The 26,715-nt window shown below is 40.2% G+C and overlaps 1 protein-coding gene and 1 pseudogene across 1 annotated transcript; one reads left to right on the forward strand and one right to left on the reverse strand.

Annotated features, from left to right (window-relative positions):
* The first annotated feature begins 3,915 nt into the window (after window positions 1–3,915).
* LOC133954390 (integrin alpha-M-like) lies at window positions 3,916–26,004 on the forward strand. The gene is made up of 31 exons (XM_062388788.1): window positions 3,916–4,120; window positions 8,316–8,433; window positions 8,747–8,838; window positions 9,000–9,082; window positions 9,174–9,288; window positions 9,389–9,519; window positions 9,776–9,918; window positions 10,150–10,297; window positions 11,243–11,378; window positions 11,482–11,555; window positions 11,837–11,954; window positions 12,151–12,293; window positions 12,920–13,066; window positions 13,170–13,367; window positions 14,067–14,197; window positions 15,790–15,947; window positions 16,043–16,206; window positions 16,980–17,096; window positions 17,539–17,609; window positions 17,695–17,836; window positions 18,721–18,819; window positions 18,936–19,015; window positions 19,784–19,864; window positions 20,005–20,080; window positions 21,479–21,586; window positions 22,482–22,520; window positions 22,608–22,733; window positions 22,827–22,940; window positions 23,034–23,105; window positions 23,205–23,315; window positions 23,484–26,004. Exons 1-31 carry the CDS (start codon window positions 4,063–4,065, stop codon window positions 23,604–23,606), a joined length of 3,516 nt encoding a protein of 1,171 aa, XP_062244772.1. The 5' UTR covers window positions 3,916–4,062; the 3' UTR covers window positions 23,607–26,004.
* On the reverse strand, window positions 21,720–22,411 carry LOC133953920 (uncharacterized; annotated as a pseudogene).
* Window positions 26,005–26,715: the final 711 nt, after the last annotated feature.

Below are 26,715 nucleotides of genomic sequence, written 5' to 3' on the forward strand. Positions count from 1 at the left end.
TAGCCCATCCCCAAACCTTAATGACCTGGAGGCGTTCCTGAGTTATCACATTTACGTGGCAAAAGAAAATGAGTTCCTCTTTGAATCCCAGTGAAAATTTGTTCCAGATATGAACATATACCCTCAATATTCCCGCTTGAGAAACTGTTCACAAGAATGGGACTGACAAACAGAAATTCCCCCAAAAAGCGCAGACACATAAAAAAAAAAATCTGCCCCAATAGCATCTAAACTGTGAGTGCACTAGGCAAAACAGCAATATTGTGCATATTTCTACTTTCAACATATTGAATGAAAAACCCCAAATCAACCAATAAATCTTAATATCAACAAGTTGTTAAGGTATAAGCCTTATACATCTTCTAACTTTGTACCATAAAGCCCCTACAAGACATTAATGAGTCCAACTCACACCCCAGTTGGATTTAAAAACTATAGTGTACCACCTTAAATGATCTGTTTGCACTTACAATGGAGATCAAGACTTGTCAGATGATGGAATTGAGTAATACAGGTAAAAAAAAAAGCTATCTAATAAAGAACTAAATATTTTCAAGCATCATTTACTGTTGTGGCTGAACAAAGACATCCCCGTGCTGCTCTGATCCTTGTTTACACTTTCTCAAAAGGCAATAAAAACAACAAGACTTCTGTTCAGTTCTACAAAGATGATACCACGTTTTTTATGGATTTAAATCTAAATTATTTTCACTGGGATGCATAAACAGCACGCACCTAAAGGTAGACTGATGTGAGCACTTAGCCGTTTCTCTCCACCCTCTTCAAATGGACTCAGACATGGAAAGAGAGTCTTCAGAACTGAATTAGAAGTGTTTCCAACTGCAGATCCATGAACAGAGAGTTAACAACACACTTCAGCACCACACATCTAGTTCCCAGCTCAATACAAAAGCTGCTCTCAGACATGCGCTGAACTGCAGATAATCCCCTGACATGTTCTGGAGAGGGTGAACGCAAATGTCCGAGTGAAAGGCTCCTGCAGAGTTTCTCCTGCCAGCATCTTAGGAGGAGCTAACAAGCTTGTGTGAGAGGTCATTCGGGAGATCCTCTGCAGGATTAAGTGACATGGCTTTACCTTTGGGCGATGAGATGTCCGGCAGGTGATGATGGGTCTGGGTTGTGGATGATCCTGCTCTGTCACCACAAGGAGTCCGACTGGAAGAGATCTCACGACAGGCGGGATTCACCTGATGCTTTGTAGGTTGACTCACAGACTCAGACAAATCATTTTCATTATTCAAACGAGGAGTGAACTTAGGAGATGCTTGTCTGTGAGAAGTTTTGACCAGACGTGGAACATGCGTCTCTGCATTGGAAGCTCTTTGATTATAGTCTGATGAATGAGTGACTTTTTCAGACAACTGGTTTGACTCTTGTGTACAGGGGGCCGTCCTTGAATATTCTGGCTGAGTCTCCTTGCATGGCAGAGGAGCAGCACTGAGAGGGGCAGAGAAGAGGCAGAGGAAGGACCTGGCAAAGACCTGGTCAGGTTCATCCACAGTTTTAAGATAATCTTTACTCCTGGAATGTGCGGACAGCGGAGCAGAGCAAGACGAATGAAGAGGAGCGGAGGTTGTCCAAAAATCTGGAGTGAGCTTCTGGCTGTCATTGATGGGGCTTGCAAACAGGCTACAGAATGTCTTACTACGTCCAAATGAAGAATCGCCACAATGTTCCATGTTGCTGATGCACTCTGCTGTGGCCTCAAAGGAATAATGTTGCTGTGTGCCAGGTTTCAGGATGAGTTGTAGTTGTTTGGAGGGCTCATGGGTCTCAGTGGATTGTTTTGCTTGAAGATGACGAACGTTAGAGTTTCCAGCATTATTTTGTCTCGGCGGAGATGGTGACAATTTCAGTTGCCCTCTTCACCTCTTGGAGACGCTGCAGTGTCCTCTGTTCCCGGACCAGCAGGTTCAGGAACAGTTTACTCACTTTGGTGCAGTGTTCATATGTATTTTTCATATTAGGGTTAGATGAATGTCCCCCATGTTTTTTGATGTCATGAAGAGAGAGAAGCGCATGGGTCACATGTCCCCAGCCTCCTGACTCACGATTACCCGGAATTCAGGTGCATTACTTTTCGTGGCATTTCCTACGAAATTTTTATGAGACCAGCCTGCAGTGTTTGAGCTCAGCAGAGGATCAGTGCGATGTTCGCCGTCAGTTTTTGGAGTATATGATACATACTGTGCAGTAGGAGAGGAAAGATATGTGGCCAACGATAAAACTTGCGTCCGATTTACTAGACCTGACAACATCAACAGAGTAGGGAGCTTTGCTTTGGTCTGCAGAGCCTGAAGGGCATTCAGAGAAATGATGTGGACCAGAGAGAGATGGATAGTCTTGACTACCAGGAGTAGTAGAGAAACTAGCGAATGGTTTGAATAGCTGAGGTTTGAGCACCGCTTCGACTGAATAACAAACTGGCTCCTGGTGATTAAGCTGAGTGGACAGGGGGCTGTGAGGACGGACACTATCTGATGCTTCTGGTGGGACAGCTGTCTCCTGGATTTCACGCTGTTCTTCAGTCTTGCATAACAAAGTTTCCTGCTCGGTCTTTGGTTCTCCACTGTTGTAAAATATAGGCCTAAAAATTAAAAGCATCATGTGACAGTTAAACCCAAACGTCACAACTTGTATGGAGTATTCATTATTAGATGAAATACGATACAAGAATGACTTTAATGTTTCCATGACAGGTGTAAATTTGAATCTGCATACCTGAGTGGTTGTCTTAGTACATCAGGGGTTTTCTTTGACTCTGTAATTTCAGTCTCGTCTGACTTCTGACTTCTGCTCTTCTATTTTTGAAAGTTCATAGAGGTCCTTGTCCCGTTTTAATACCTGCAGTGAGAAGTAAATGCAAACATTTACACACGCTGTACATGTACAGCATATACTATACTACTATAATATTTACATACACAGTACATACACAGAAATTGCAATCTACCCGTGAGAACGCTTTCCTTCGCTATGGAAGAACTTGCAGGGATAGAACTGTTCTGTTTAGTAAAGGAAATATGTTCAACAGTTTCAGTTTCTAAAAGTTACAAGCAGGAATCAAGGACAGAATGATACAGTATATCCACCAATTCCAGAACTCTCTTTCTCAAGAACCATTCATCTGATCAGCTTTACGCTTGCCATGTGTATTGTTAAAGGCCAAAGGAAGTGCTGTGTCAAATTTGCTGCCATTTCAAATCTCAACATTTCTTTGAAGGAGCTTTGAATAAAGAACAACCAGTGCTCTGCAGCAGTAGCACCAGCGTAAGTGATGTTGTTGATCAGGAAAACGGCAAAGATAACACATTCTCCAGTTCGGGGGGGGGGTCCAAATACTGAGTGATTTTACTGAGTGATTGGATTTGTGGACAGTGGACACTACACAAGTTACACTAATTATTGCAGTTAAACCAAAGGATTTTGTGCATGTAGGGGCAGCACTACGGTGGCCGGAGAGCTCAAGGCACTGCAACTTAAGAAAACACATTCAAGTGGACAAAACGCAAGCAAGTAAGAAAAAATGTTCATCAATTTCACAACACACTGCAACACATTATAGAAACGGGCTGCAAAAACAGAAAATGACTACTGAAGTGTAAGGATGTACTGGACAGTGCTGTGCTTTTTTTTTGTTTTTATGAATAACGTGAATGTAAAGGTCGTTTTTTTAAATCATCATCGGAACAGGCCATCATGAAATACCAGGAGAGGGAGAGTGTGTGTGTGTGTGTGTGTGTGTGTGTTTGTGTGAGTGTGTGTGTTTGTGTTGGCTCTCAAATAGTGCACACCCACAATGGCCTCCGCCGCCGCCCACTAACAGGATACATCTGCAGTAATATCACCTTATATTTCAGAGCAGCATAACAAAAGTGAAAGTGTGAGGGAAGAGATACATTTTGCTGAGAGCGTTGCTGTGAGAGGAGATGTGTCACAACCATCTGTTACCTTAACTCACTCATTTAAAAAGCGCACAGGAGGTTTTGCACATAGGGTTTAAAGTGTCAAGCAGCACCATCTTCAGCCTTGAGAAGATACATGTGGAAGATGAGAGACCAGCTTCATATTTTTCTGCTCACCTACATGGTGGCTCTTGGTAAGAAAATAATATTTCATACATTTATCGAACAGAATTTCTCCACTAGATAAAGGGGGTTGGTGGGAGAATGTGAATTTGAGTGTTTTAGGCTTAAAACTAATAGATTTGTATTTTCATTTTACCAAAATGTAGTATTTTATGTAAAGTTACAGAACCTTATAAATGGACGAGGCTTCTGGTATGGTGTGGTAGAGAGGAGCAGTGTGGCATCGTCTCTCCGCCGTTCAGTATTAAATAACTAACCAGCATAAAAAAAGTTGACCAGCTCCGGGATACGGCAGAAGATCCTGTTGACTCGAGGAGGACGACGTTACACCGCTGAAGAGGAAACTAACCGCGATGGAGAAAGTAAATGCCGAGCTGACAGCTAAAGTCACAGATCTAGAGGGTCGCTCCCGACGAGACAACATCAGAATCTTAAACCTCAAGGAGTTGACTGAAGGCAGTGACCCGGTTCGATTCTTTGAAGGATTCATTCCCAAGGTGCTGGAGCTCCCGGTCCAATCCATCACTATCGACCGCGCAGACAGAAGTCTCGGGCCGCCTTTGGAAGGTCGCCCTGTCATTGTCAAGATCCATCGCTCCAGAGATCTCCATGATAAGGTCTGCAGCGAGACGCAAAGGACCCATCCAACATGAGGACCAGGCTATTCGCTTCGCTCACGACATCCCTCCGCTGGTCCGGTGCGCACGCAGAGCCCTCAACCCTGTCTGCGCCGAGCTTATTAAGCGAAACATCCGCTTCCAGATGATCTTCCCTGCAGTGCTGTCATTCAGGGTAAACGGGCTACTGAAGTGATTCAAGGATCCGGAGGAATGCAAAGACATTATTGGACGGTAACGTGTAATCGGTGACTTTTCCGTTATCTGCCTTTCATTGTACTGCTGGCAGCTGGTGAGTCACACACTTAACCCTAACCCTCCCCTACTTTATTTTATATTATTATTATTTATTTTTTCTTTATCATTTGTGTTTGATATTTCTAATTGCAACCCTTAAATTTTCAAGCTAGATAAAGTAGTGACTTTGACACCTCCTTGTGGTTTTGAATTCTCGGTGAAGACTAGCTTATTTTCCTTCCATAGGAGTTACAGACATGGTTGTTCTTGTCTTCTCCTTGTTTTGTGTTTCTATTTGTATTGTTCAGATGTTCTTGAGTTATTGAAGGTCCAGAGGTTCTTCTTTCCCCCTTCGCTTCCCCTGTCCGAGATTTATATAGTCTTCAAATACGCTGCCCTCCTTTTGCCTCTGTTTTTACGGGTGAGGGTTTCCAGTTGAAAGTCCTAAGCCTCAATACAAGGGGTTTAAATAATCCAGTGAAAAGAGTTGCTATTTTTGACCTCCTTCGCAAACAAGGAGCCCATTTTGCTATGCTACAAGAAACTCATATGGTTAGACGTGATGTGAACTGTTTATCTAATAGATTTTTCCGGATACTTGCTCATTCTTCTGCCACCAATAAAACCAAAGGTGTAGCAATTATCTGCCGTCGCAATCTGCACTTTAAATTGATGGATACATGGTCTGACAATAAAGGCAGGATAACTATTGCCAAAATTCATATAGAAAATACAGACATTGCGCTGGTATCGCTTTATGCTCTTAATACTTTTGACTCACAATTTTATGAACAGATAACTAAAATTCTGGGCATTAAGATTAGCTCATCAGTACAGTCCATTGTCAAGTCCAATTATGAAGAAACTCTGTCCAACATAACCTGTGACCTTGATAAATGGTCCGCGCTGCCAAATTCTCTTAGATCTTGTGTATCTATTATTAAAATGAATGTGCTTCCCGGATTAACTTTGTGAGTGCGATGCTGCCTTTGCCACCACCCCTACGTTTTTGGGACAAGGCCCAGCAGATAATTTCTAACTTTGTCTGGAATAGAAAGCGTCCTCGTTTCAGATTATCCACGGCACAGAGAGATAGAGCTGACGGGGGTCTCTCACTGCCTAACCCTAAATTATATCACTGGGCCTTCACTCTGCGACCTCTGATCAACTGGCTCAACGTGGGTATCGAGACTTCATGGCGAACACTGGAGGAGAATATGGTTTGTCCATTGAAACTAAATGAAATCTTATTTTCCAATGTTCCCCTAAAGAAATGTCAAGTCAGCTATGACCCCATTGTCTCTCACGTATTAGCAGTCTGGAGGGCAGCAGAAAAAATTTGTGGTATTTCATCTAATTGGAACCCGTATTCACCTATTTTTTTATAATGATCGTTTGTTGATTGGTAAATCCACAATTAAGTCTGGTCAGTGTCGCCGGTGGTATGACAAGGGGATTCACTCCCTTGGTGCCATTTTGGGGGACAGGGGCCTATACTCTTGTGAAGAGCTCACATTTCGGTTCAACTTGCAACATTCCACTTTTTATTTCTACTTGCAGCTGAGAACAGCCATGAAAACATATGGTGTATCTGCTGTGGCCTCAAAGGAATCAGCTTGGCGGGAAGTAAAATTCCTTAATCCGAACTGTACACTATGTACTACAGGCACTGTGGGCACCTTTTTCCACATGATTTGGGAATGCCCGGGGGTTGACATTTTTTGGAAGATGGTGCAGAGTGAACTGTCATTGCTATTGTCCATTCCTATCCCCCTGTCCCCATTTGTTTTTATTTTAAATGATCTCTCTCAACTGAAACTCACAAAATCCTCGAAGCGCGTGTTTCTGGCTGGCCTAACTCTAGCTAAAAAGATGATCGCAACAAGGTGGAAACCGCCCCATATACTATCTCGGCGACAGTGGCTGCTCAACTTCATAGACGTTGCGCTTCTGGAATTGTCCACAGCACGCGTCCATGGTGCAAAGGAGGAAGTGTCATTGTACTGGGCTCGAACAGTGGAGGCTCTCAAAGGCCTTTTGGTGTGAGCTGAGGTCCCCCCCCCTCTGGTCCTGTTTTCTTTGGTTCATGTTCTCTGTTTAGGTTTTATTGTGTACTGCAAATTGTGGACGGCATCTAACCATTTGATAGATCTAACTAGGTTACACTTCAATGGCCCTTTTTATCCTTTTGCATTAATGACATTTTATTTTAATTAATTTTTGCTATATATTATCCGGCGTGTATGTGTGTATCTGTTTGTGTGAGTACATGGTATGCTTATGTTTGTATACGGTAATTACTTTATTTATGTGCTGTTGAATGATGATGATTGTTGTCCTTCAAAAATAAATGGACTCTTTCCACTTGAATATTTGTTGCTGAGCAGATATAGTTGCGTAAAATGGGTTTTGAGGGCTTTTAGAAATTAGCTGCCTGCTGCTATTCTTGGAAATGACACGGATGAGACCTGTGAGAGAGAACAAACAGCAGAGCTGGATTGTGGATTCTCTGTGAGTTTTTTTTACGAAACCTTTCTATTTATACATTTGATCTAAAAAAAAGGTAAAAGATGATTAGTACAGCTTCAAGCAATTTTTTTTTTAAAGTTATCCTTATTTGACAAAACATACATCACATAATAAAAATAAAAATAAAGATAACAAATAATGGAAGGTTCTGGTGAAAATCAATGCTGCTTGAGAACAGTGCATTTTAGGTTTAATTGTACATTGAGGTCAACAATAGGAACATTTCAGACGAAAGTAGTTATTTCGCTTTTCATGCTGTGAACATTATTTTTCACATCAGTTAATCTACAGAATGTGAAAAGTCAAGAAGATCATATGATGCCGGTGTCAGTTGAGCTGAAGATCTGTTTGAAAATGAAAAGGAACTGTCACCATTTGAGTTGCAGTGGGTTTGGACAAGGAAGAAGATGTAGAAATTTAATTAATTTTTCTGCTGCATTAATTCTGATCCTTTTTTAACCTTTTATTGTGAGACTTGCTATGACATTAGAGAGCAAGACAATGCTTATTATACTCTGTATAGCAAACTATCCAGGTAAGTATGTAAGTATGTGTTCGTTTTTTAGGAAATAAATATTAATATGTGTAAGAGCATGATATTGGATGGATATGAAACCAGTTGCCACAGATACACTTGGGTATCATTTTACTTTCTCTCTACTTTTTGTGCAGAATCTTTTGTTAAATCTGAAAAAATGATTGTGTAATGTTGAGTCTTAAACAAGTTTAAATACAATTTTTAAATTGTTGATTATAATTACTACTACCGAATTAGATTAAAGCTTGCAAGAAAAAAAAACAAGTAATTTTGTTTTAATTGCAGTCACCCCTCTTTCTTTGGCTTTCAACATTGATGCAACAAATCCCGATGTCTATGCTGGTGAAAAGAAAGATTTCTTTGGATACAAAGTGCTTCAGTTCACGTCCGGCACAGACAAAGGGTAAGTTTGCATGTTCAACCTGGAGGTGCAGTTGATTATTACTGTTGCTGATATCGGCGTGATCCTTATGACTCTAGATCCGGAAGAAAAATGAGGTTTCCTTCGACTGCACAGATGTGAATAACTGTCAGACGTTATTGTTGATCACTTTGACGGATGCATCCAGATTTTGCTGTTCCTCACAAAAGCATGACTTCACATCCTGCTTAACACAGAGAGCATTTTCTTTGTGTTGAAATGGGGCTGCTCCTATCACCGGGATTACTTCAATGGTTCAGACGACTGTTTTCATGGTTGTTCACCTCGTTCTCAGGATAATCGTCACTGCGCCGCTGCAGCTCAATGGATCTGGAGGAGTATGCAGACCTTACAAAAACCAAAGCACCCAGTGTTTCAATGCTGAAGGTATACAAATACAGTGTTGAATACAGTCAATGTTGCACAATTAACCAAACACAAATCACACTTCTCAACAATACAGAAATATGAACCATTAAATAGAGACTTGATAATGTAGCTGAAATGCTTTGCATTATTCTAGTACTAATTCAATTCTACTGTTTCAGACATTACTGTGAAACACGAAACGTTACCAGTGAAGCTCCTCGGCCTGTCGATCACCGCAGACTCCACAAGCTCCCAGTTCATAGTAAGAAAATCACAGAGGCCAATAATTAGATACAACCATTAAAATCATTATGATGAATATAATTTCCTTTACCTCTTATGTTTGGACTTAGGTTTGCAGCCTCAGTGAAGCCCATGAATGTAATGACAACTCCTATCTGAACAGTGTGTGTTACAACATGACATATAGTCTTCAGACAACCTCCAATTTCACTCCTGCTTTCCAAGGTAAGAGATGATGAAAGACTGGAAATGTCTCCATTGCTCACATCTTGTTCTTCATGTTTTTTTTTAACAAGATTTATTTATTCTGCATATTACTTTTCAGAATGTACCAAAAAGACAGTGGACCTTGTCTTTCTTGTTGATGGATCAGACAGTATGACCGACGATGAGTTCAACAAAGCTAAAGTTTTCATAGTGGATATAATGAACAGCCTTAAGAACACATTAATCAAGGTCACTGCTCCACTGTAACATAAAGAAGTTCATGACTTTTATTTGTTGAATTATATACAAATGGTGTTATGTATTGTTGATCACTTTGACGGATGCATCCAGATTTTGCTGTTCCTCACAAAAGCATGTCTTCATATCCTGCTTAACACAGAGAGCATTTTCTTTGTGTTGAAATGGGGCTGCTCCTATCACCGGGATTACTTCAATGGTGTTATGTAAAATTGTATTGTGTTGTCTGTTTCATGCATTTTTCCAGTTCTCAGCAGTTCAGTTCTCCTCATACCAAAGAACAGTATTTGATTTCAACGACTATCAAGATGGCAAAGCTCTTGACAAACTTATGAAAGAACCCTACATGGAGGATCTGACCAACACACATGGAGCCCTCGAATTTGTGATGTGAGTTCAGTGATATTAAACATACAGTTTCAAACTCTCAATCTGGGATGTTCAAGGAATCATGTCGACATTACTGTTGAGGGATATCACTCATCATCAGAGCTGGTCCAGTGCCACATAAGATCATGAGCATGTTAATTAAGATATAATCGCTTATTTATTCATTTTTATAGATGGAGTTTTGTTTATTCCGAGCATTTAAAAAACCACTTTACTATTTGTTTGTTTCAGGAAAAATACACTGGAAAACCGAGCTGCAGGTGCCTCTCCTGATGCAATTAAAGTTCTGGTTATAATCACAGATGGTGATCCCAGTGACACAAACAATGGGATTATTGAAAAATATGATGAGAAACAGATCATTCGCTTTGTCATTGGGGTAAGATGATATGATATGTTTTATTACTCTATCTTATTTATATTACTAGTTCACTTGTTCTCTTGTCCTGTGTTCATCTTGCTGAGCTACTGTTCAAGTGTGTGGTTTATATACTGTGTATATATATATATATATATATATAGGGTGAACTCGGGTAATATAGGATATTTCTTTAATTTTGACTTCTGCTTATTCCCGAAGAAAGAATGGAGCATGGAGATCTCATAGAGGAGACTTCTAGGGTTCTTTGTGCCAAAAAAGAAAATCCTGCCTGAATTTGATAGTCTGCCAGAGATCCCTTGGTAACCTGGGACATTTCTATTAGGCTTTAAAAAAAGCACTGCAGTTATAATTTAATGAATTTCATGTCCGCTAATACAGAGGTCTGTTAAGCAATCCATCTTCAGACCCAAGTTCACAACTTGTAAAACCAAAAGCTCTGCAGTTCAGCTTGATATGAAGCATTGCAGCAACAAAACCAACATTGTGCTTTATTTCTAGAGACAAACTCCTAAAAAGGAAGTTATTCTGTGAATGGTACTGCGTTGAAGTTTGGCCTCAGGTCATCAAAATGAACGGTTTTGACTGCTGCTGTTGTTTATAAGAGGAATTAGACTCTAAGACTTGGAAGAAGATGTGTTGAATCTGGTAAATAGACTGAGGACACACTGTCCCGCCCCTTCTGACTGCTACAGAGAGCTGGTCACCTGTTTATCCCATTTGTATTCATATTGAATGCATTGAGCTCATGAAACTCCTACTGAGATGCACAATTGCCCTTCTCAGAAAAGAACTGAAATGTTTTACCAGCAACACTTAAGTGTTTCCTCTTTAAATGGTAGTGTAACAATCATGTTAGAGCTCAGCCTTTCAGCCTGTGCTGTGACTCTTTACGAGCTCAAACTAAGACGTGGGTCATAATATGAATCTGCATTCTGATTTCAGGTCAAAGAGGCTACGTTAGAAAAATTCACAGCCATTGCTTCAAAACCAACAGACCTATATGCCTTTAAAATCGAGGACTACAACGGACTGAAAGGAATAAAGGAAAACTTCCAAAAGAGGATTTTTAAAATGGAAGGTGATATTGGATATTTTTGTTTCCTCTCTATCAAACAATGTTACAACTAAAACCATTGCATATACACACCAATACTAGTGAACTAGTTTTATTCCATATTTAGGCTCCAGTGTGGCTCGGGGAGGAGACTTGACGGAGGAAATGGCTCAGAGTGGATTCAGTGCTGTCTTCTATAACGTGAGTAAAGTGAAAAAAGACAAATCTGAGCACATTCTAAGACCCAGTGGTTTTCAATCACAGGTGCAGACAAACAGTAGAGTGTATTACATCCTGTCTTGTTGAGGGACCACTGTTTACAATCTTCCATTGTTTTTTCTGGATGAAACAACCATTCTCTAGTGCCTCAGTGGACCAACCAGTTTGACAGCAGTAGTTCAGACTGAGCAGTCGACACAGCACCCTCTGGTAGCTCCACTTTTCTCTGTGCTCTGACTAGACCTGCATTTCTCTGTTGACAGAATACATTGATCCTGGGTTCAGTGGGCTCAAAGAGCTGGGGGGGCTCTCTCCGAGAGATCCATGAAGGAAAAGAAACACAAATTGAAGATCCACCAATGAAGAAGGACTCCTACATGGGTATAGTCACATAACAATCATTAACATTTCACCTGCCCCTTTATTAAAATAGTTTATTTTGGCAGGAGACATGCAATGGTAAATGGCGATGTAACTGACAGTTAAAATAGCTTTGTATTGTAAAAACTGGGCTTTTTAAAAATGAACATTTCGTGTGAGTGACATTTTGTGTTGTAAGTGACGGTCACTGTTGCAGGATACTCCATCTCTGTTGGCAAGAGGGACAATGCTTCTCTATACTTTGCGGGTGCACCAAGATTTGAGCACACAGGACAAGTCTTACTTTTCAGACGTGATGGTGGTAATTGGGCCGCAGCCCAAACACTAAATGGTACCCAGGTAGGTAAGGTACACTGTCTTGAAAAGGTTGTTTATAATATAAGTTATGGAACCTTAAAAACATAAACGTTTTGCTTAACGTGGTAATTCTGCTAAATCTGCCAGTGCAAGTTAACAAACGTCTTTTTGTTAAGCAGCCCTTTGAGGCCGTATCAATCTTCTTATGGTCATTTTTCATTAAAGTATTTGTTCAATGATGAACAAGATTGTGTGCAAGGTGCAGGTTTACTTTCACCTCTGAGACAGCATTGCTATAACCCATCACATATACATCTACTGTGAAGAGACATCAGCTTTTACTTTGCAAAGTTACTCAGAAAGCATCATGTAACAGGTGACCAGGCCCTGTTAGTAGTGTTTTTCATTGAAGCAATCAAGGACATCAGCTAAATCATCATGCAGCAAAGTTGCACCATTTTTGAGGTTTTGAAGAGGAAACCAGAAAACTCCCTTGCACTGGCCACTCTTCTTTTTATTTTTTTAGTAATCACGTGAGAAAATGACAGAGCTCCTGGAAACACAATACATGACTATCCTTACTCTACTAAAATAGATGTAGGTTTTTCAAAAATATTTTAGCAAGTGCATGTTTAGACACTCTGCATTTGTATGCCCCACATTTTCAGATTGGCTCCTACTTTGGTGCAGAGCTGTGCTCAGTAGATATCGACTCAGATGGTAACACTGACTTCCTGTTGGTGGGAGCTCCCCTGTTCTATCAGCCCCATGAGAAGAAAGAAGGCCGGATATATGTCTACATTCTGTCTGAGAAGGTGGGGGCAGCGATAAAGCTTCATGTAAACTGTGATGCTTCTTTTTTGTTCCCCTCACTTTTTAATTGATGCATTTGTTTTCATAATGAATTGACTTCTATAGATGCAGCTGGAAACTGTACTAAATGTGACAGCACCATCCATGGGCAGATTTGGCACCACCATTTCCAGCCTTGCGGATCTTAACGGAGACGAACTCCGAGACGTTGCTGTTGGAGCCCCCCTTGAGGATGATAACAGAGGGGCTGTCTTCATCTACCTTGGTGACAGACGCAATGGCATACGCAGCAATTTCAGCCAGGTGAGCTCATCACTGACATGCTGTGGGTAGATTCATCAACCACACATCAACCAGTGGTGCATCAAGGAAACCCAGTGAATACAGCATTAAGATGAACCACAATTGCAACAGGTCAAATCCACCAAGGGGACGTTTGTTGACTCTTCCTAATTTCCTGTCATCTCCATACGGTCTGTCAAAATCTTTGATAGATATGTATTTATTCTCCATTAGACTGTTTTATTCAAAAACTGTCTTTTGAATAAAACAAAAACTGACATCTTCTAAAGGACATTTTCAAGGACGATATTATCATCGGAAATTTTTTTCAACATATTTATGAAAAAACACAACATAAATATTCAGTTATAACATCCCAAACTTTTGTGTTTAGTTTAGTTTAAAAAGATAGAATAAAATACATTCATAGGAAAAATCACAAAATAATTAATCAACAACATATGTAGTTGAAAAAACACAACATAAATATTCAGTCCTCGGGGTTAGGTTAACACAAGTTCTCTATCATGTCTGGAAGGGGAGGGTGAGGTGAGGGGTATTCAGCACATGACACTTCACCACTAAATGTCACTAAAGTCTACACACTGCAACTGTAAATGTAGATGTTGCCCCATTTATCGAGCATCTGTGTCCACCACCTCTCTAATGGGTAACTTAGAATTTTCTAATCACTTTCAATTTTCCAATCTGCTATTCCAGAGAATCATGGGACAGAAAATTAGACCTGAGATGAGATTCTTCGGACAGGCCATTGATGGGCGCATTGACCTCGGAGAGGACGGACTTCCAGATATTTTGATCGGATCACAGGGCATGGCTGTTGTCTTGAGGTATGGATACTGTGTAGATTATAGGGTCAGTGTGTTAGATTTAGGTGAAAGGATCTATTGGAAGAAATTGAATATGAAATAATCCTAGCGAGGTTTTCACTAGTGTGTTTCATTTAAGTTGTATGAATCATTGTTTTATTTTCCCTAGAATGGACCCTTTATATTTAAAGGGTCCATATTTACATTGGAAGCAGGTCCTCTCTACAGAGGCCGCCATGTTTTTTACAGTAGCCCAGACTGGACCAACTATACACTGTTGAGTTTTTATGACAACTGAAGGTTACCACAGTTTATATGTCATGTTTATAAGGGGAGAGTGGGGTGAGGGGTATTCAGCTGCAACATGCAACTTCATCACTATAGATGTCAATAAATACTACACACTAAACCTTAACGAGTATGGCCAAGTCTGAATCAGAATCAGATAAAAATGTTTTTTGAGTGAACACCTTACCTCAAAACCTACTTAGCACTATAAGTAACAAGATAAATATACTCAGTGTTTTTTCTGGTACATGGCAGAGCTCTACAAGCCCCTGAACCCTGACAGCATATTGATTAAATGTTATAAATAAAATAAATTAGAATATCAAATCTGTTCACAAACATATACACACTACTAGGGGCAGCTGTGGCCGAATAGTTGTCCTCCAACCTGAAGGTCGGCAGTTCGATCCCCAGTCTGACCCATCCACATGCCGAAGTCTTCTTGGGCAAGATGCTGAACCCAGAGTATCCCCCCATAGAATAACAAAGTGCTGTGAATAGATGCACTGTATGAATGTGTGTGTGAATGTAAAACTGTACTGTAAAGCGCTTTGAGTGGTCATCAAGACCAGAAAAGCGCTATCTAAATACAAAACCATTTACCATCTACATCTAGAAAACGTGTCATAAGTCTTTTTTTTGCAAAACTTTTACAAAAAAAAAAACACCAGCCGGGTTTTCATCCAGGCAGGTGTAAAGCAGGACTGAAGGCACAAATATCAACCGTCTCCTATACGACCTACCAAAATATGATTCAACTCTCTGCACTAGTGTACCATCTTCCTTTAAAATAAGCGTCTTGTAATGGAAATTTGCTTAATAACTTCTTAGTTTATCCTTACAACAGCCTGTTCCATCTAGGGCACAGCTTAACATAAACTTTATAGTGCACCCACTTTCTAGCATTTGAGCCCATTGTCTTTTCATGTATTGCAGAAGTTGATCCTGAGTTCATCTGAATTCTAGTGACCTTTGCTTTAGTCTGTGGTTGGACTGTGTTCGTCCTTTTTTTGAAGAACACTCACCCTAACCACCTAACCATACATGATACTATTTCCTAGCTAACACATTTAGGATGCATTGTTTCAGACTATGTGTTCCAATCACAGACAATACATTCACACACACCGACCCCCTGCATATTTTTGGGTCAGGAGGTAACCTTAATCTCACTTTCAACCTCCACCTTGCCTGTGTGATCCTTTCTGCAGACACTTGTCTAAGATCTTCGTTTGTTGACCAATTTTCCACCAAAGTCTAATAATACATTTTGTATTTATTAAAATTAATTAAATAAATTTGTATCTTTAATCAATATCTTTCAGGTCCCGTCCTGTCTTCAACATGACCGCACATCTCTCTTTTCTTCCTAAGGAAATAAGCACTGAGAAGATTAACTGTGTGGACAAAACAGATGGTGATTTACCCATGGGGACCTTACATGTCTGCTTTGAAATGGTAGAAAGCACAAAGAGCAAAGCCGGTAAGGACTGGAGCCAATGAACAGATTTATTAAGGGATGCCAATAGTGCACACCCTATCAATGAGGTACTTTAATCTTGCTGTGTGTCCTTATAGACGTGATGAGCTCAGGACTGAACATCTCATACATGCTTAATGTGGATCCAGTGAGACAAACCCACCGAGGTTTCTTTGGAAAAGACAAGAAAGCTAGGAGTCTAACTTCCACCTGCAACCTGACGGCTAATGAAACTTGCTTCAAGCTCCCTGTCAACATGCCTGTATGGAGACCACTTCATTCACACTCATACTCTACTCATATGTTTTAGATCACCTACCAGTTATGTATAAATATCATCCATGTCGCTACACCTTAGCTAGTAAATTAGTAAATTGCTTCCATAACCAACACCAGTGGTTCTTAAATTGGGATCAGAGGACCCTGGTGTGGTGATGGAAATGCGCTCATTAAAATTATCATGATATATGGGTATTCTGTGTTGACATCAATCTTAATACATGTTGAACGTCTTTCTAAGAAATGTTTTTAGTTGTTCTCAAAAACCTTGTAGAAATATGAAAAGTAGGTTGTGTCCAATTATTCCAAGGGACATGTGTGAGGGGTCCTCGCAATAATTTCGATGATGACCTCTGACCTACATGGTCAGTGTAAAAAATTAGCAAAATGTCTGCTTTGATCACATGACCTCTGCAACAGACGCATCCAAATTGTGTATAGTTGTGTTTTTACAATTCGCTTAAGGTTTTTAACACTTTGTCTCAGGTAACAGAAATATGCCACTGAAATGTTTGCTTTCAGTATTGAAATCTGCTGCATGCTTTAATTTACTTCTTTTCTGTTGTTGTTATTCAAACTCAAATACTCACCGACCTACCTCTCCATTGAGCAATACCTTTTTGTCACATCGTGATACATTTAACTGATAAAACTGGACCCTCAAGTCACATACCAATAACTCTAGCCATAAAAATCTTGTACAATTGTGAATATGTCTTCAACAATATGCAGATGACTTCTCTTCCTTTCTCATAGAAATGTCTGAAAGACGCTTTTTCACCCATCAGCATCAAATTCAACTTTTCCCAAGTCGACAGTGAGAGTGCGAGTGCCGTTGTGAATGTGGACAGCAGAAGGTCGGCTACTGTTGAGGTATGTGCACTGCAGATAGCTGCAGGCCGTCACACAGAATTGTATATAGTTGTATCCTTGTATCCTTACAGACTAAGGTGAAATGGATGTCCCATGAAATGTGGAAATGCTGTGGATATGTTGAAATATAATGGGGAAACAATTATGAATGACTGTTGTGGAAAACAAACTTCACACAAGCTTCTGCTAAGGAGACAGGAATATCAACATATCTGTGTGGAGCGTTATGAAAACTTTATAGTTACTCATTTCGATACATGAAGTAAACCCAAATGCTATACATCAAGTTTTCTAACCCTTTTTTTGTACTGTTCATGTATAACTCAAATTTTTTGATTTGCATGTTCTGTTATCATTTAATGGCACCTAAGTAAAACATGTAGTGCAACTATCTGCTTTAGCCCTGTATTTTCAAATAAGCAGCAATCTCTTTTTTCTACAGGTTCCCTTTGAAAAGCGATGTGCAAAAAACGACAACTGTGTTGCTGAACTGGAGGTGGATTTCAATTTCACGTACGTTCGACATGTGACCAAACACATGGCAGCAACTGTAATGTTGTCATCGTGCAACTAGTAAGAAGTACTCTGTGTCTCCTAGGACCCCGGCCTTATTGACAGCAGAAGATAGTTACTTCAATGTGACTGTAAAACTGTCCAATTATGGTGATGACTCATTCAACACCAGCCTCACAATGCACTATCCTCCTGGCCTCTCTTTCTCAAGGATGACTATTACAGAGGTGATGTAAACATATAATTTTTTTTTATTCTTAATTACATATGAGGGATATTCTCCATCTTTTCCAATGTTCTAAAATGGGACCGCTTTTGACTCTGTTGAACGACAGTAGGAGTTTAGTTTAAAAAAGGCATTGAGGTAATGATGTCTGATCTCCTGAGCTATCATCATGGCTTTACTGCCATACAGCCAGTAGCCAGTCAGAAATACCCTTAGCCTCTGCGTACCCTCAGGGTTGGCTTGTAACGTTGGTGCAATTAAAGCTTGAAACTCCTGATGACTGAAGATTTGTCCCTAACATCTGCTGGTGGTTGGCATCCTAATAGGTGAAGTAGACCTTCAAACATACAATGGGTATTCTCCATCTTGTCCTATGCTCTATCATGTCCCAACATCGATCTGCACTCAGTGACCACTTTACTGTCAAAAGTAAAGTAGCAAATTCCGTTTCATTTTTTGGAAAACATTAATTATAAAATCTTCATTGCAGATGAACCAATCAGTACAAATTGTTCTGACTTCACTCTGCTCCATAGACTGTTTATAAAAAGCTCTGCACATAACGTCCAGCACACAAACAAGATAAAGTGAAAGTATATTGTACAGCTGCTGAATGATACAAATTAAGCCTAACCCTAACATTTACCAAATTTATATTTGTCAAAACTACAACAACACCTGTCACAAAACATACACCTAACCACACAGGATGTGTGGGTCTTGAGGGTGGAAATGTTTCAATCACAGCATGCAGCACTGACAATAAATGCTAAAAGTTCAAACTCACGTAGATTTCTAATTAACAGTCAAAGTCGTGCAAGTGTCACAGCATTGTATTTAAATGTAAAGCTCATCCTGCTCTGTTCATATTTTTCCTTAAAACAGGCGACTAGACCAACGCTCCACAGCTGTCATGATCTTGAAGGGGTGCTTGACAAAACTGTGTGCGGCGTCAGCCTTCCTGTGTATCGCAGCAGATCTGCTGTGAGTCAAACTGCACCCACTTCACAGCAGACAGAAGTGAACTACTATAAATGATGAACTCAAACTACTTTGACCTTTGAAGACGTTTGGTGACCTCTCTCTTATTTTCTGTGAAGGCAACGTTTATAACTACTTTCCATATCATGCCCGAGTACGAGTGGAATGACACAAACGTGATGACCATTACTGGAAGAAGGTAGAGGCCTTCTCATGAAATCCAACACACACAACAAAGCCAAACATTTTAATCAAAATACCATTTACTATCATTACAAATTATATTAGTGAAGGTCATATTCACAAATCCCCATTGCAGCTGTTTTTTTCGACTTTAAACCACTGATATATCATCTTAGGGGACCAATACCTCAAATTAAATCCCGGAAAGGTGTAAAATATGGGCCCTTTAAAGTATTTATACAAAAGATACAGGTATTGAAAAAATATCCATGTGTCATGTGTCCCCCGGCAATCTAAACTTATTACAGAAGAATTAAAGGACTTAGAGGTCTTAGACAGACCTGAACCAGCTCTAACTATAAGCTTTATCAATAAGGAAGGTTTCAAGTCGTTGATAAATGTAGAGGGTGTCTGCCTCTTGAACTGACACTGGGAGATGATTCCACAGTTGAGGAGCTTAGATAGATATATAGTTGACAGATAGATTATTACTAGTACTTTATTGTATTGCAACTGCATGTCAAGGGTATTTCAAAAAGAGCAAAGAAAAATTTAACATAACAGAGAACTTCTGCAAGTGACTCAGAGTTGTACCCTTCTGACTTTCAGTACAACTCTGAGTCACTTGCAGAAGTTCTCTGATGACTCTGCAGTGGTTGAGTTTGTGGAGCTTGATAGCTGAAGGCTCTGGCTCCTTTTCTATTGTTAGAGACTTTAAAGATGACTAGTATGCCTGAATACTTAACTACCAGTACTCACAATAATTGCTTTGTTGCTTCCTCAGTGATAACGCAAACATCACCAAGAATAATTCCCCGAGCAAAAGCATCCCAGTGCAATTTGAAATTAAAATGGGACTAACAGTGTAAGTATGGCTGTCTTAATAATAGCATTTTGTAATGGTAACTCATTTTTGACCCAAGAATGTTATTTGATCAATTTGATAAATGCATTATTAGATATTATATCCCACAGCACACTGTAAACATCTTGTGTTCTTTTCAGGGGCGGAGGCACCACCACATATCTGAACTTCAGAGCAGAAGAGGCTTCACCTAAAAAAATTGAGATTATATACAAGGTAAAAAACTTCAAAAAATCTGTCTTTCAATGTTCTCAACATTCACTCAATGGGCTTTTGTTGTGTGAACTGTCAAGTGTTTGGATTAGAAGCTGTTAAGACCCAACCCCCCACCCCTAACTTCTGTCTGGTAAAAATACTACAAATAACATGGTTATTAGTAGGGAGGGGTGGCTTGTTGCCAAGCAACAATTCACTACTATTAAAAAACATCTAGCGTGAGAATAGTAGCATACTCAATTAACCAATCATCAGCCAGACAGCGTCTTGTGAACGTGCAACCCCAACAACCAACCATTCGAAGCTCTTCAGTTTAACACTTGTCACAACAGCCTAAGTTTTTCAGATGAGTAGATTTATCTTCAAACCACTGAGCAGCTTGACAAATGATAAGTTACAATAAGTTAGGTTTACTGACAGGTGTGTAATATTTAAGAAGTGATTTCTATCAACCTTTCTGACAGGCGTTACATGTCGATATGTAATTTTCTAATCTTGATGACCTGTCCAAGCTCTTTACAGTACATATTTGACATTCACACACATTCATATGGTGCATATACTGTATGTGCAGCACTTTCTCTATCAAACATAATCACAAGCTAGCTTAGCAGCCATCAGAGGCCATTTGGTGTTCAGTATCTTTCTCAAGGACTCACAGAATGTGGGAGACTGGGATCGAACTGCCGACTTTCTGGTTACTGGACAATCCACCTCATGATTCAGTTCAAGTTTATTGTATTTGAATACTTGCAAATCAAAAAATACATGATCTCAAGGCACTTTACTTAGTAAGGTCGAGATCTCATAAAATGATGGAGAAACCCAACAGTTCCCATGATGAGCAAACACTAACCACATCATACACTGTCATGCTGAATGTGGCAGCAAACAGTTACCCACTTACTACCTCAACTTTCACTAGCTAGTTGCTGGATTTGCAGATTGGCAGTGGGCTGGTTGAATACATCATGAATGTGAAGCGGACATAAAGTAAATGCTACATTGTCGAAACAAAATCCTTTGTTAAATGTTTGGATGCAGACGCCTTGATGAGGATCTTAAATTTCCTTGGTTTCAAAGTGTTTCACAGAGATGGCAGATTTCCCGGCGGACTTGTCCTCTTTTGTTTTTGTTTATTATTAGTGTGTAAAAGGAACACACTAACATGTGTTCCTTTTATGTAGGTTTGTATGAACTAAAAAAAGACACAAAATGGTAATCACTGGGCTTTAGGAGCTTGTAGCTATGTTTGTTTACAACAACCGGTTGAGCAGTTTCCTCAAAGACTGCCAGAAGCATCAATCTTCTCATCTGACTTGACAGGAGTATGAATCAGCGTATTTCCCCAAAATGTTGAAATGTTTAAATGGACCAACTGTCTCTCACCATTCACAGATTGAAAATCCAGGTTTTAAGGCTTTTCTTGTCAACGTGTCCCTGTTATTCCCAACGCAACTGGAACATAACTTTGAAATGAAGGATTATCAAGTGTCTGTGCAGCAGGTAATTTGTTCACTACCAAAAACACTTCTAACTGATAATGGTGCTGTGTATGAAATTCCAAACTCTTAACCAGTGTTGGGAAGAATGCTTTCAAAACGTATTCCGTTACAGAATACAGAATACATGGCCAAAAATGTGTATCTGTAACTTATTCCGTTACATTTACTAATCTGAGTAACGTATTCAGAATACTTGGATTACTTCCACATTGAATTGCATTTTATAAGTGTAGGAATTGTTATCGTCAGTGGAGCAGCAGCAGTTTAAGCTCTCTCTCCGCGGATGCGTCGGGCCAGCTGGATGTCCTTGGGCATGATGGTGACCCCCTTGGCGTGGATGGTGCACAGGTTGGTGTCCTCGAACAGGCCGATCAGATAAGCCTCGCTGGCCTCCTGCAGAGCCATGACAGCGGAGCTCTGGAAGCACAGGTTGGTCTTGAAACCCTGAGCGATTGCTCTCCCCAGGCGCTGGAAGGGCAGCTTGCGGATCAGCAGCTCCATAGATTTCTAGAATCGACGGATCTCTCTCAGAGCCAGGGTACTGGGCCTGTAGCGGTGAGGTTTATTCCTGCTCCGGTGGCCGGGGCGCTCTTAACAGCAGCCTTGGTGGCGAGCTTCTTCCTGGGGGCTTTGCCTCCGGTGGATTTATGAGCGGCATTTGCGGCATTTCCATTGCTTTACTTGGAGAGTAACTAAACTCGTGAAACAGAAAAGTACCGTCATGTAATCCATTGATTTCAACAATATAACTGTATTCTGAATACCATCTATTTAAATTGTAACTGTAACGGAATACAGTTACTCCTAACTTGTATTCTAAATACATAACGCCGGTACATGTATTCCGTTACTCCCCAACACTGTTCTTAACCCACATTTACTTTCTCTCTTTTAAGAATAAAACTCAATGCGGAATCCCTGATCTCAAAGCTGATGTAAGTGAAACATATGCAGTGTCGAAATATTCTCAATGAACATGTAATGAACCGACAAGTCTCAAATGAACTGCTGCTGTGTTACAGCACTGCTCGCCAGGAGAACTTTGGAAAATCATTGCATGTGACACATTCATCCTGGACAAGGAGTCCTCCACTGAGTTCACATTGTCAGGAGAAGCACATTTTAGGGATCTCAAAAAGCATGCCGAGGTATGAAGCGACAACTGACACACTGACAGAATACATACCACAGTAAACCATTGATAGTGGTGAATATATATCTAATTAAAGTGCACATTGCAGAATATTGCCTTTCTGAAACGATACACCGGAGAAAGCGTGGAGGTGAAATTCAAAAGCTCCATAAGTGTTGAATTTGACAGGCGACAATACGTGCTGGTTTCTCGTAAACAAGAGGTTTGCTGATGTTCCACCACAGTATTATCCTTTCAAAGATGCTGATTTAAAAAAAGATCAACGATACCTAATTATCATGTTCATTAAAAACAGAGAAAAGATGGATTCAAGGAGACGTCTCATAAAACTTGCTCAGGGAAAGACAACGATCCAACCATGAAATGGGTAAATTCAGACTTCTCACAAACAGCTCAAACTATGAGGATTTTTAGATCCACAGACTTAAAGCTCAGGTTTCACTACAAAACCTTTTTCTGCCAACAGAGTGAAGTTCGGGTTGAGTTCATAATTCTCCCCAATCGACTATTGAGCATCTTCACTGGAGTAGGATTGGGTTTGTTGTTTCTCATCATAACCACACTCATCATGTGGAAGGTGAGAGATCATTTCTTATTCCAAGTGTTCCCCATGCACCACATGAAATATAAGTTACAGTCTTCAACCTTCATATTCAGAGCTGATGCTTGAATGTGAGTAACTGAATTCAGGAGATTTAAACAATGGTTTTGATCTAATAATTTTTTTTCTTGCTTCCAACACAAGCTTTGTTGCTTCAAGAGGAAGACGTTTTATGAAGAAGAGGAGACAGATGTTGTTCTTCTGGCTTACACTCCCAAAGAGTCTGCCTTTGACCCCATAGTACTATCTACTACGATTCAATCCTAATTTTCTAACCCCAAAAAACTATTTTCCATCTTTTCCAACCTCATTGACCGGTCAAAAAAGATAGATGACATACGCTCATTATTTTCTAATCCTCCTTCTATAATAACATTTCCATCAACTTCATCTTCATCCCCTTTGCTTTCCTCTTTCACCCCCCTGTCTCCCAATCAACCTCTTACTTTGGTAGCCTCCACTCGCCCTACCACCTGACCCCTTGACGCCATCCCATCTCACATTCTCAAGTCTATCGCTCCAGACCTTCTTCCTTTTCTCACTCATCTTATCAACACTTCTCTGTCAACTGGCTGTTTCCCTAACTCTGTGGAGGAGGCAAGAGTAAATTCTCTCCAGAGGAAACCCACCCTCGACTCGTCTGAAAACAATCACAGACCTGTCTCTCTACTTCCCTTGGTTTCTAAAACTTTAATCAACTCTCCTCCTATCTCCACCATAACAACCTTCTTGACCCTCACCAGTCTGGTTGCAAGGCAGGTCACCCAACTGAGACTGCCCTCCTTGCTGTCTCTGAGCATTCGACACAGTGAAGCAGATCCTTATTTCCTCTCTTCCTACCTTCATGACCGCACTTATTGGGTAACTTCGAGAGGATTTGTTTCTTACTACTGGGGTCCCTCAAGGTTCCGTCCTGGGTCCTCTCCTCTTCTCTTTGTACACCAACTCCCTCGGCTCTGTCATTCACTCACATGGCTTTTCCTACCACAGCTACGCAGATGACACCGAATTAATCCTCTCTTTTCCCCAATCTGAAACACAGGTAGCAGCACGAATCACGGCCTTTCTGACTGACATCTCTCAGTGGAGGTCTGCATACCAACTGAAAATTAACATTGATAAGACTGAACTACTTTTCCTTCCAGGGAAAGACTCTCCCACCCACGACCTGACTATTAACTTTGACAACTCCGTGTTAACCCCCACTCCGACTGCTAGGAACCTGGGTGTGACACTCGATAGCCAACTCTCCCTTACTGCCAACATTACTGCAACATGTTCCTGTAGATTCATGCTGTTCAACAGCAGGTTCTGGTTCAGGTTCTGGTTCAGGCTCTGGTCATCTAGCGCCTAGACTATTGTAAGTCCCTCCTGGCAGGTCTGCCTACTAGTGCCATCCGACCTCTGAAGCTCATCCAGAATGCAGCAGCTCGACTGGTCTTTAACTGGTCCTAAATTCACTCACATTGCTCCGCTCCTCCGCTACCTTCACTGATCACCGGTGGCTGCCCGCATCCGTTTCAAACCATTAGTAATTACGTACCGTGAGGTCCAGTCTACATCCAGAACATGGTCAAACGTTACACCCCAGCACGTTCACTCCACTCTGCTTCTGCCAATCGGCTCATTGCTCCTTCACTGCGAGCTAAACACTCATCAAATCACGACTGTTTGCTGTCCTGGCTCCTAAATGGTGGAAGGAGCTCAGCATCGACATCCGTACATCAGAAAGTTTACACATTTTCCTGCCGCAAACTAAAAACACACCTCTTCCGACTATACCTTGAATACATTTTTACAACTAACAATTTAATAGCCCTTAAATGGCACTTACTTATAGCACTTTGTAGTTATTTTTAAAAAAAATGTAAGAAATTGTACTTTCTCGATTCTTGTTGTTCTGGGTTTGTACCCTCATGGATGAATGCACGTATAGTAAGTCGCTATAGATTAAACAAAAAGGGAATTGGTAGCTTGGCTCTTATGAATGTAGCTAAATCATATGAACCAAGTAAATTTTTGTCCATATGGTCCAAATATTACAAATTTGCCTCAAGGGTCTTTACAGATGTTCAACAAAATGACACCTTCTGCCCTAAGAGACTCAAACTGAATGAATCAGTGAAATCCAAAGTAAAGGAAACCCCAATTAGAGGAACTGAGGAGAGATCCCTCCTACAGGTCAGACTGACATGCAGTAGATGTTGTGTGAACAGAGTAGATCTACGTTGCAGTCTTACAGTATGGACGTACAGCATGGTCAAAATATAGATTGTCATTATACAAGGAGAATATGATGCGAGAGGATGTTGACATGTCAAACCCTTTTTTTTTCTCTTTTTTATCAAATCATGAAATGTTTTTTGAGCATTGTTAATCCATGTAATACCATGGTTGTGTTATATCAGGCACAACGAAGTTTTGTGAAAACTCATCCTCAACACAGAAGAGACACAAGTTTAAATTCCAGGTAGCCTGGTCACATGATCCCTGTGTCAGGCCTATGGTGCCGTCTCTACTAATGTTTATTTACACTTTAAAATACTGTAACATTAATACTAGTCAGCCTTTACCTATTTCATCTTCGGCACAGGTTTTATCTCCTTGTTTATCCAATGTTGTGCCTTAGTATTATTTTTTTATGCTTTTCAGTAAAAAAATAAAAGTTAGAGAAAAAGATTGTGTGAGTGTGTACGTTTACCATTCAACAGGTGTCACTGTATGTTGTGTTGATTTTTTTCTAGTTAAAAACGTCCAAACTCCTGATGTACTAACAAGCAACCATTTAAAAAAGATTGATTTATCCAGACAAATAGCTTTTCCCAACACTTCTGCAATTCTTTAAAAGCATGAAATCATATTATGTAATGCCAAGATTAGCACTTTCCATTCTGAGACATCTTTGTGAGGAGAATTTATTTCAGAGTTTGAAGCCTGGGCTAAAAAGTTCACATTAATAGAACCCTTTAATTTTCACCCACAAAATAACTTGTTTCTCCTTTGATTTAGACCTTCACTGTGTAAAGAAAATGGAGTAAAAACTGCAAAGCACTTACAAATTTGTTAAGTTTGTGTAAGCATCCATCAGGTGTGGTTCACCTAAGACTATGTCTGGGAGGCATAAGATAATGGCAGGCCATTATTATTGAAAATAGCAACACCTGAGTTGGCAACCTTTGAGTGGCTCAAGAAAGATAAGTCAAATTATTCACCCAACAATTTCAATTTGAAATTGATCAGAAACCACCGCTTATTAAAAATGACACGTACTTGTGCACATGCTTGTGAAAATACATAATACACAAAGTGCAGCCCATCCCCTGCAGGAGGCGCACAAACTGTCTTTAAAAACAAGGCACTACCTGACGCTGACCTC

The sequence above is a fragment of the Platichthys flesus genome, chromosome 5 (genome assembly GCF_949316205.1).
Source record: "Platichthys flesus chromosome 5, fPlaFle2.1, whole genome shotgun sequence".
Classification (NCBI taxonomy): domain Eukaryota; kingdom Metazoa; phylum Chordata; class Actinopteri; order Pleuronectiformes; family Pleuronectidae; genus Platichthys; species Platichthys flesus.